This window comes from Astatotilapia calliptera, chromosome 10, assembly GCF_964374335.1.
Source record: "Astatotilapia calliptera chromosome 10, fAstCal68.1, whole genome shotgun sequence".
In the NCBI taxonomy this organism is placed as follows: domain Eukaryota; kingdom Metazoa; phylum Chordata; class Actinopteri; order Cichliformes; family Cichlidae; genus Astatotilapia; species Astatotilapia calliptera.
The window spans coordinates 18,856,663-18,868,798 of NC_137431.1; the positions used below are offsets into that span (position 1 = coordinate 18,856,663).

Consider the following 12,136-nt stretch of genomic DNA (forward strand, 5'->3'; position numbering starts at 1 on the left):
AGGGGGCAGGGAAGGGAAAAATGGCAAGGGAGAGCTGAGATCTCGACTCAGGTGAAATCAGAATTAGAACAGAGAGGGAAAAGGGGAGAAATTCATCTGTAGCAGCATAGCTCAATGTAAGGTCTTACACCACCATGAGCCACCAGAACACAAGGACTGGTACTTTTCATTGATGTCCCTGAAGTGCACACGAGTCTTTTGTAAAGATTTTTTCTTCTAATTTTATGCTCTGATGTTCCAGGTGGCTTGCACATTGTTCACAAGTCCTGCAGGAATTTCAGTTCTGTGGAAATCTGGCGGCTGCACTGGCCATAGCATGAGATTTTTGCATAATTTTGATACGCAAACCATTTCAAACATTCTCAGTTGGAGTGGAAACATCTGCATCTGTCATGCATTTATTTTTTCTAATAATTTGCATTTTCCAGGAAGTACACTGAGAGAAAGAGACTTGTAAGAATAGAGAAAGCAAAGAAAAAGAGACAGAGAAGAGAGGCAAAGGCAGAAATTCACCCTTGTGCTGACATATATAAGAAGAAAGGCTTAGTTTGCCTTGTTTAACCCAGGCTAGCTCAATTCTTCTTGTTATTCCGGCCTTGTACATTTCTCCACTGTACGCTGTACAGAGCCAGAGATTGATGGAGTCAGTGAAAGAGACAGAGTGAGTGAGGTGATGCAGAGACTGCAGCAAGCATGGGAAGATGGTTTGATGTGACACAGCAATGGAAAATGGGCAGGGGTTGGGGGTGGGAGGTTGAAGTGAAGCTATCCTGTAGGTGTTATCAGGTTAAGCTGCTCACCACTGGCTGTCGCCATGGTGACACCATGGTAACTACCAGGTGTTCTACTAGGAAGGAGCAAAACCTCTCGTATGCAAAGGGGATTCCTTTGAATCTCACTTTGTGCTCATTTCTGCTTCTTTTCTGCATTTGCCTGTAACGTTCAGGTGTTTGTGTTTATAACAATCAAACAGATGGAACAGTGTGCATGTTTACCTTCAGGCATCTGCTCAAAAGCTGATGCAAATTCATGCTTTTATGATCTGTGTCATCAAAGTTGTTAAAGGTATATTTTGTGAATCACAGCCGGAAGCAGCAGTGAATTATTTCTAGCGTTTCCCAGTCGTTAAAGGTGTGTTTGTGTGAGTCTGTTTGCCTGGATGCATGTGTTTGTACACAGTGCACCTGCAAATAGATGAAAAAAAACACACACACACAACTGAAGCTTGAAATTATCTTATCTCATTATTAAGTTGATTTAATCTCTTAGAGGCACATTTACCTGTGTTTGTGCTCATTATGTTTATTGTACGTGATGTTTTGTGTATGTCATATATATATACACATGCTTCTGTATGGCTCGTCCATGCTTAAACCTATAAGCTGATTTGGTTACGTACTTAAAGAGATCTCAGTTTCAATCCTTTGGTGTTAGCTCTGTTACATCACTCCACCCGGCTCCGTGTGTGTGTGTGTGTGTGTGTGTGTGTGTGTGTGTGTGTGTGTGTGTGTGTGTGTGGCACTCAGCAGAGTGGGTTTGGTAGGACACGGGGTGTGGTGTAGAAGGCTAACAGATACTTGGCACATGGAAACACACTGACAACAATGACACACGTGCTCGTGCCATGCGCACACAGGGGCCCAGCCACACACATACAGTAAGCAAAGGCAAGCACACACCACTGAGTTCTGCTCTTAAAGGCACACTGTACCACTGCTAAACACATATCAGGCCTCTCATCTGCATCCTAGTGCTTGGCAGTTTAATTGCTCTGCAAATTAACGGTTCTAAATGTACACCCCCACGTGTGTTCAGTTCACTTGTGTATATTTTCTCGCTGGGAGCTGGTGATCTAAGGTGAGAGAAACAAAATCATGTGGCTGGAAGCAAAACACGTGTGTCCCTCTCATTTATGTGGTTTTTTTTAGATGCACAATCACATTGGTGAATAATGACCTTGTCTCTACGCGGGGCAGAGATCACCACTGAGGGTTTTTTTTTTCTCTCTCTGTTAAACTGCAAGTATGTACTTTTTTTCAGTACAGAAGAATTCAGTGGATGTATTTTTGTAATGTGTCAGCCGAATTATCCAGTACACATAATGAGAGTTTGTATTCAGTAATAGTGAAGTTAGGTAGTCAAGGTCAAGTTTATTCAGATAGTGCATTTCCAAACAGTCCATGCTGCTTGCAGTGCTTAACAATGTAAAATGCCACTAAAATAAATAAAATGCACCGCAATGATGCAGTAAAATATAGAGAAAAAACAAATAAATAAATAAAATAAGTCAATTAAAACAACTAAAACAACAACAACAATAACTAAGACTGTTAAAACCAAAATGTTTAGGTCAACATGTGCTGTGGTAGTGTTTAAGTTACTAAGGTGCTTCACAATCTGATTTATAAATAGTATCAATCTAAAGTTACTCAGTGATTGCACATTGGAGGGGTTAAATTCTACACACAAATCCAGGAAATTAACCTAAAAAATACATACATGACATGACTGTGGAAACGTAATTAAAAACACAGGTGACTAACTACATAAACTACAGTACAAAACAAACATGGATACAGCATTTCTAATTTCAGGTAAAGGTTTAAGAAAATCTTTAATTTTAGTTGCCTGAAAAATGTCTCGCTCAAACACCTACAGGGACAAAAAAATGAGGAATGGTAAGCGAGAGACAAACTTCCATTCAATTTCAGACTTGGGAACCAAAGACAAAGAAATACAGTTTGAGGGAATTGAGAAAGCTGAAGAGGAAGTTGGAGAGACTGATGGGAGTTCATCCAACGGAAGGATGTTCCTCAGGGTCTTCATATCCTTCTTCTGTTTCCTATTAAATTACTAACTTGAAACCGTGTGCTTCCTGACCCAGCTCTATAATCTGACATATGGGACAGCTGTTTGTTTGAATGTGCATTTTTCTCTGTCTTCATTTTTTGTTTCTCACATTCACTAATGCTGTTTTTTTTGTTTTTTGTTTTTTGCTTTTACCTGTGTTGCAGATAAACCTGCGGCTGATTTTGGTCAGTGGAAAGACGAAAGAATTCCTCTTCTCTCCCAACGACTCTGCAGCAGATATCGCCAAACACGTTTATGACAACTGGCCAATGGGTGAGTAGCTCAATTATGTATTGCTATTCACATCAGATACATGTGCATCGATATGCAGAGGTATGAGTCTGCTATAAATGTATGTGCAATATTAATATGAAAGCAATAACAAGTTCCTACGTTATGAATAAAATCATTGTGGTCTAAGGCAGTCGCTTACAGTACAGTGAAAAGGTTTTCACTGTACTAAGCACACCCCAAGATTCAGTAGCTTGTAGAGCCACGTTTAGCAGCAATAACACAAATCATTTTTCTGCTTGACTGTAGTCCCATTCTTCTTTACAGCATTGCTTCAGTACGTTGAGCTTTAAAGGTATTCGTGCACATCTCTCTTTAAGGTTGTCAACATTTTAATTAGTTTGAGGTCTGGACTTTGACTAGGCCATTGCAGCACCTCGATTATTTCCTTTTTCAGCCATTCTGTTACAGATTGGCTGCTGTGCTTGGAATCATCGTCCTGTTGCATGGCCCAATTTCAGCTAAGGTGCAGCTTTCAGACAGATCTAACATTTGACTCTAGAATACTTTTGTATAGAGACGAGTGCATGGTTGACTCAGTGACTCAATGACCTGATACCTGGGTTCTGTGGCTACAGAATAAGCCTACCTCTTAAGCCCTCCACCACTGTGCTTGATAGAAGGTATGGGGTAGTTGTGCTGATATAGTGTTTTTGGTTTTCACCAAACACGGAGCATTCTATTGTAGACAAACATCTCCACTCATTTAGAGGCAGCTTTGCAAAGCTAGTCTGTGCTGCCCTGTTCTTTTTAGTGAGAAGAGGCTTTTTCCTGTTTACCCTTTCAAACAAAACCATACTTGTTCGGCCTTTTTAAACTGTACTATTGTGAACTTTGACATTTAAAATGCTATCTGAGGCCTGTAGAGTATGAGATTTAGCTCTCGGGTTCTGTACAGTTTTTTTTTTTTTTTGCATGGTCTGACGTTGGGGTGAACCTTCTGGGACATCTCCTCCTGGGAAGATTGTGGCTTTGTGTTAATACACACCTCACCAACAAACTGCCAAGACTTTTGTTTTTATGGACGTGGCAATGCACTCATGATCCATACAGCAGTACAAGGGTACTCCTGGAAGCAGTCAGGGCACACTTGTTTTTTCTCTCTTTCCTCTTTAAGATATAGCTTTTCATATATTTGATTAATTCTTACAGACATCTACAAACTTATTTTTACAGTAACCACATTTTCAAAGCTGATTGACTTTTTTTAAAAGTGAAAAAGCAGGTTAAATATATATTCTTATAATAGTAATCTGTAGCAAAAGAAAAATATCATTGTTTACCTGTCCAGCCTGCAGTTGTACTTTTTCAGTTCACTTTTTTCAGTATTGGAAGTTTTTTTTTCATGTTTGACATTTAAAAACTAAAAAATAACACGTGGAAAATGTACCTGCTCGACACCAAACAGTCGGCAACGAGCTAGCGAAGACGGTGGATGATTGTGGAGCTGCTCTAGCTTGTAATGTGCAAACAAGATTAACGGACAGTTCAAGGTTTAGGTTAACAGCAAAATTAGCATTAGAGTTGACTTTCTTTCTTACCTCATTACAAAGGTGCTTATAACACAGTTGTATTATTTATTTGATTTACATGAGAAAGATCTGGGTTTTCACATCTGCTTTATACATGTCAGATTTTAGCATCAGCTTTGGTTTTACTTACAGTTCTATATTCTTTAACATTTTTGCATTTAATATGTGGTGTTTAATAAATATTATCATTATGCAGGCACAGCTACCGAATCTCTGTAAAAACTCTAATTAAACAATTTAACTGTAAACAAATATTTGTTAATTTGCTTAGAAACTACTTGATCAGACTTATTGCTGTCAGACCAACTGCTAATTGCTTACATGCAGGTCTATATAGCAGTGTGGGGAATGTGCATATCTTTGGTGTAGGGTAATTAGAATGAACTCCTTTCAGCCTGATTATCATTGCATACAGGAATGTGGGATCACAGTGCAGCCGCTTCCTTTCTGTAATACACCCACTTGCCTCGCTGCTGCTGTGCACCAGGGTTAGAATTCATTTGATACTGCCCACCTTACGTCACCTTCAAAACTCTAGCTTTTTCCCACGGTGCCGCTAATGTACTCCAGTTTAAGAGAACTCCACGATGCATGAAAAACTACAAATTACACAGTTGGACTCGAATTCTCCTCGACAACAGAAGTTTTCCGTTCAATCCCGTCAGTGTTGGGAGCACCCTGTGTTCCTCCCAGACAACCCATCTGAACCCTGAGAGACCCGGAGCAGGCTCTCAGTCAGCAACAACACCCTGCGCTTAGCTAGAGACAAACATCTGGTGGCCAGACTCTGTTGCTGCGCAACTCCGCACTCTCGTTTCTCTCTCATTTAATGCGTTCACTTTTGTCCTTAGCTCTTCCCGAGCCACACCTCGTCTTCTTCTTTTGCCTCGGCTCTTTCTCACGTTCTGTAGGGCATCCCGCAAAGCCCAAATATTATACATTCTGCCTTTAAGGATTTAAAATAAAGGCCCTAAATGTCTTAAAATATCTTCAGTGTGGTTGTCTGTGGTTCTTCTTTTTTTTTTTTCTTTACCAGGCAGCAACTGATTTCTTTTCACTACACTGTGTTCAGCATTTTCATCACGCCGACACGACAGCTTTTTATACACAGCTTTAGGATTCTTGTATATTGTGGCTTTTGAAGTACATTAAATTGTACTTGTGAAATGTCAAATTAATACTTCATGGAAAACGAGTAAAATAAGAGGTAAAAATGAACCAGCAGGGCTCCTTTCTCTTTAACTGTCTCCTCCTTTCTCTCTGCTTTCCTACAGACTGGGAGGAAGAGCAGGTCAGCAGTCCTAACATCCTGAGGCTCATCTACCAGGGACGTTTTCTACACGGCAACGTAACACTAGGAGGTGAGAAAACACTGAAGCTACACCACCCAGAGAAAATGGCTCATTCGCTCATAGACATGCACACAAAATCACAGCCGTGCGCTGCTGGAAAGTTCTTTGCTGTTCTCATCCTTTTCCTGAGTCACAGAACAGAGGTACCTCAGTGCTCTGGACAAGCTTGCTTTGACAGGGAAAGAGGGAGGAGAGAGGAAATAGAGGAAAAAGAGGGGAAAGAGGCTGGTCAGGAAAGAGGGAAGACTGGCGTTTAAAGGAGACCTCAAGTGGTACAAAGGAGAGAGAGAAAGGAAGCGAGAGTGAAAGGCAGAAAAGGACGTCTTCTGTTGTGGAAGGCCAGTTCACTCTCTCTGGCTTTTAGGCTTTTTATCTGCCTAACCCAATTTAGACTTGACTGGTGCTTTGTGGTTAACGGTGTTACAGCGCACCCTAACCCTTTTGCAGTCTTCTATCTGCCATCCATCTGATAATTCCCTTATCTTTTAGCATGTTTGCACATTAACACAGAATCCTTGTTGAGTACAGACACACACATTTTAAAGCACACACACAAGTTGCCAACTATTACATGTTAACAGCAGTGTGTAGTTTTAAAAGTTATAACTATATATGAACTTATGCGAAGCGGTGAGAGATCCTGCAAATTTTCCTTCTTATTTTGTGTATTCACGACATTTCTGGGCTCCAGCCTTTAGGCAGTGGTTGTTTAACCCCATGCCAATTACAGCTGTGTGTGTAGTCTGAGGACTTTGTAAAAACCTATTGAAATAGACTGTGCCCAGCTCCAACAACGAGGTAGCAAAACTCTTATTTAAACAGAAGCAGGGTTGCACTGAACAACCTGTTATGTTATGCACCTATGGCAGTCTGTTGTGAGCGCTACCTTTTCAACTTGCTACTGCTGACGAGCACTTCTGACACACCTACCAAAGGCGAGGGCATACCACAGCGTCTCATGGAAACATTTAGATGAACCTGGAGGCACCATTTCAGACTGAATGTGCTCCTTTTCCATCTCTCTCCTCTGGTGTCTGTGTCATGGATTTTAAAAAGAGCAGCAGGTCTGTGTGTTTGTGTGGCCAAGGGCGAGGCTGTGCTACACACACACGCATGCAGGGCCGAGTGGCGTCAGTAGACAGGATGAAGCGTGCATTTATGCTGCATTCATACAAAATCCGGTGGTGCCTCACCTTCCTGCAGGGTTGTTCCAAGGCGTGTGGGTGGGTTGTGTTTTTTTTTGTTTTTTAGGTTCGTTAGAGTGCTGTGAGACAATAATAAAATAATATTTTACAATCTTATTGGCTGCTTTTTCCTTGCTGATGTTGCTGATTTACTTTCAAGCGCACTGATCGACCTCTGATTTTACTCCTTTTGGCTTCTTGACCCAGGCTGCAGGCGCCAAGTTGGATTATATTATCTCTTTAAGGGGTATCCAGCAGCTCATCTATTGGTTTTGGTCTATTCGGTATTACAAAGTTGTTGTTTTTTTATTGATATTTCACCTGCCTTCCTCATAGCCATTGCTTTCCATTATTTTTCATACTAACATGAATGCCTACCAATAAAGGGACAGGCAAAAAAAAAACAAAAAAAACAAAAAAAAAAACAAAAAACAATAAAGCTCAACTGATATGTTGGCAGGGCAGATATATTGGCTTATAGTAGCTAATATATCAGTATTGGTAAATTAAAATTTAAAAACTAAAGAAGAAATGGGGAAAAACACCCTTCAAACATGTCACATAGCATGTCTACCAGAGGGTGCTCTGCAACCTCCACATTTGTGTTTTCTCACTTTTGTCTGCTAACTAATCCCGTTGAACTTGAATCCACTGTATACATGTGCATGTACATACTACACTCTACACGTGTGTCAGATATTTTGTGCATTTCTTTTTTAATTAATCCTTTTTAGTGTTAAGTATCGTTTAATTTGCACCTTTATTACTGGTAATTATGTTGCAATATTATCTGCAAATAACAGTAAAACTTGGAACCGGGTCGTCTTATTCAAGAGCAAGAAACTAGCCGCTCCTTGAGCCGCTTGTGAACAGTGTTTTAAATGATTCAGTTACATATGGATTCAGATTGCCAACAATTTCAAGTGATTATTATTCTGCAATCCCACTTTAATCGCATAATTTGACAATTTAATTTTCTCTATGTGTAGCTCAGCATTATCCAATCTATAATTTACACTCAGTTTCAGAAAGCTGTTAAAAAGTCATGTTATACTTCTGCTGAGTGACACTGTGCAGGCAAATATAATGTAGCGCACTGAATAACCTTTTCATCCTCTCCCTCCTTCTCTCCCTCTCTCAGCTCTCAAACTGCCCTTGGGGAAGACCACAGTGATGCATTTAGTTGCCAGAGAGACTTTGCCTGAGCCAAATTCCCAAGGTAACCAGCTCCCCGTCTCCCCTTTTTCCTTTCAGGAGGCTTTTCACACGCTGAACAACGTTAAATGTTCCGCTCCCAGCCATTATTTATTTCTGCACATGGCTTCTGTTTTAGGAGCAGCCACTAGTGCAAATAATTGGCTCCTTGAAGTGTATCCCCAAGATACAACACACTGTGTAGAGTATAGCTAATATAAATCATGCCAGAAGATTTGCTTCATTTTTTTATGACTATGACAAGCGAATAGAGTTCAAATGGACATCAAGTTCTTATACTGGGTATCTGTGAGCCCATGTGAGGAAGAATGAATCTGAATGAACTTTTGTTATGTGGAGAAACAGTTACAAAGTTAGATTTGAAGTACTCTTTATGTGAATTGTACAAAAGACCTGAGTCGCCCCTCTTTTTTTAATTTCTGGTCTTGTATGTTTTTTTATAGTGCTCTTGAGCAGGAGTTCTCTAGGCTTTTTAAAGTTTGGTTGCTTTTTCAGTCCAGTCCTTGTACCTGACCATTTTCAGAGAAATGTTTTTTATGTTTATCAAGCCTTAAAGAATGAGCCAGCGTTTCTTTAGTTGAATCTATGAAAAATCTCAAAGACAACACAGTCTGAGAGACATAAAATAGCATGTTTGCACCAACAAGTTGATTCCCAAAGAGCTGTTAGGCAGATGTTTTTAAGGAAGTGAAACAGGGAGAAAAGGCTGAAATATGCCAAACTGCACAAGATCTTGACTGAAAACCAATGGCAATGGAGTGATGAATACAAATGTGACATTTTGTAGTTCAAATTGGTATTAATATGTACGTTGGAGGTCAGGAGAGAGGTACAACAGTGACTATCTCCAAGCATCTGTAGAATTAGATGACTGTGGAGGCTGTGTCATGGTTTGGGGCTATATTTCAGACAGTGGTGTTGGAGATCTTAGAAAAGTGCCATCAGATTTTGATCCACTATGAAGTACCAACTGGAAAGCATCTGACTTACTACATTTAATACATTTTCAGCATGGCAATGATCCCAAACACACTGCCAAAGCAGGAAAAGCATTAAAACACAAAGTCAGGAGCACTATCACTCATGAATTGGCCTCCCCAACCTTATTAAAGCAGTGTTGGATCATCCTGCCTAAGAAAGTTAAGCCTGTGGTCATACCAAATCTCGATTTTCAAGATTTTTATGCTGCATTTCCACATTTCAGTAAATTGCAGCACCAATTTCCCATTTTAACAAAATGTAAAGAAATGAGAGATGGGTTAAGACTTTTACACAACACTGTAAGTGTAGATTTCAAGAGTCTACATTTAAAAAAAAAAAAAAAAAATGAGGCAATGTTGCTTCAGGTACCACTAGGAAATGTAACAAACTCAAAGAGTTTGAGCAACAGATCCAGTCTCATGAAATCCCAAAATGCTGCTCAGCTGTAGGAGATGGAGATTTAGACCTTCTTTTGAACATTTATGAGCTACATATGTTATATGGTTGTAGTATATCAAAAGTATTTCCATGCAGTGTTGCTGTATCTGAACTTGGCCTACCAGTATGTTTCTAAATCTGTCCTTTTGAGGTGATGTCTGACTATTGAGCTGAGTAACTCTGTGACAGTGCTGTGTGGGTGTTTGCTTAATCATGACGTTTGTGTGCTGTGTGTCCAGGTCAGAGGAACAGAGAGAAGACCGGGGAGAGTAACTGCTGTGTCATTCTGTAAATACACACCTCCACCGCCACCCCCTTTCATCCTTTGCATCCGTTCTCGCCCTCCATGTCCTGGACCTAATGAGCTTGTACCTTGTCCTGTAGCCTGTCTACACTGCGAATACTCATAGAGACATTTAACGAAACAAACAAACTCGCACTTTCTCTGTTTTTCCCCTTCTCCCTCATACACATGCATAGAAGGACAGCAGGCTCAGGCTGATCCAGGACAGACTTGGAGAGCAGTAAATTGATTAAAGATAGAGTTGATTCCTTTGTTGTACTTGATTTGCTGTCATAACTGAAAATGAGAAGGAACTGGATTTGCATGTTTTTTTTCTTTCTTTCTTAATGAAATCCTTTTGAAGCCTTCTGCCATACACATGCATGCACACACACATTTGCAGTAAACACACACACACACCTTGTCGAGCCATCCTCAGGCGGTCTCTTACAAGTCACCTTTCTAACTGGCTCTTTACTCTGGCCGGTTGTCATTGTAATGCAGTGCCCAAATTTGTGCGTGTGGCCTTGTTTTCTCATACAGACCGCTGAGAATTTTAACCACTAACAGCTCATCAGCATACCAACAAACGCGCACGCTCCGACTTCCTGTCCTCACATCGAGCCGCGCGTGCTTGCGTGATACCCCTTAGTGCGGCAGACAAAGCGCAGACGTGCCTGATCAGAGAACTCAAAACATGACACGCACACACACACATAATAACACACACGTTTGTGCCCTCTTTACTGCCCTCCTCTGCATGTGCCCTTAAAGGTCGCAAGAGAGAAACGATTCCCTTTTTTTATGTCGAGAGCGACACATCCCACTCCTTTGAGCCCGCTGTATTTTAGCCAAACGAAGCCTAACAAGCAAACAAATAGAAAACAACCATTTTTTTAAGGTCTTGTTTTTCGATATTTGTTTGTTCATGATTTTTTTTTTTTTGGTGACTGTGTTTTGACAGTCCACTCATATTATCGACCGACTAGTGTTGTGATTAATGAAACATCATGCCAATTTTCTTTCCGTGACACGCCGTCGCTGTCTCACTGTGCCCCCCTCCCTTTATTTTTATAGCAGTATTGTGAAGGATCTCTCAGACAGTTGCTTTGTAAGCACGGACATTAACTCAGAAGGAAAAGGGTCCTTATTTGTCTTAATTTGCCTCTTAAATCTGCATTAATAAGTCCAGTTTGCACAACTAAAGCATGTGCTCCTTCATTAGATTAAAACAAATGTATAAAAAGCTTTGTTTTATTTTATATTTTTCCAGTGGAAGTAATGTTCCAAACTAAGGTAACATGTGTAGAATATATTTAATATGAATCTTATATAGAAAATGACGACTTTAGATCTTGGTGATATACATTATATTGGTGTTTAGTCTATGATTGTGTATACGGTTAGCTTCTAGCCAGTTCACAGTCACTCTCTGACAATGTCTTGTGCTTAACAGCAGCAAATCCTCCCTAATCATTTATGGACTGATGGATTTTTGTTTTCTTTCTTTTGTTCTTTCTCTTTTATTATTCATTTCTTTTTCATTTGTTTATAAAGTAATATAATCCTGTTTCTTTGTGGGGTTTTGTTGTTTTTGCTTTAAAGAATCGCTTTGTAACAGCACTAGGTCTTAAAAAAATATTGTTTATATTGATCAGGGTTCAAATCTGTACAGAGATACACGTTTTCAAACCAATTGTAAATAGCACTAATGCTCTCCCCTCCCCCCCTGCAAACTTCAAAATGGAATACATCTGTAAACTAAATAAAAGTTATTGAAGTGCGCTACCTCGTTGTCATGATTTATTGCACGTGAACTGTAATGTTTTAAGCGCCACTGACTAATCATTCTAACAGCATCTTAGCTCACAGTCTGTGGGACTTTAACCAGAGGGCTGAACAAGACACCGGACTCCAATCTTCATCTTAACAACTTCAGCAAATTATTCTAAAAAGAGTTTTTCTTGTTACAGTGACTCTGGTATGTTGAATTTCACCTTGAAACTATCA

General features: G+C 40.0%; 1 protein-coding gene across 1 annotated transcript in view; it reads left to right on the forward strand.

Moving 5' to 3' along the window:
• The window catches only part of ubl3a (ubiquitin-like 3a), a 35,405-nt gene extending 23,491 nt beyond the window's left edge, over positions 1–11,914 (forward strand). Inside the window, exons 2-5 of the mRNA XM_026181370.2 lie at positions 3,015–3,123; positions 5,948–6,034; positions 8,351–8,428; positions 10,083–11,914. Of these exons, the coding sequence (XP_026037155.1) occupies positions 3,015–3,123; positions 5,948–6,034; positions 8,351–8,428; positions 10,083–10,135 (327 nt within the window). The 3' untranslated portion in view covers positions 10,136–11,914. The remainder of the gene's footprint in view (positions 1–3,014; positions 3,124–5,947; positions 6,035–8,350; positions 8,429–10,082) is intronic.
• The last annotated feature ends 222 nt before the right edge of the window (positions 11,915–12,136 follow it).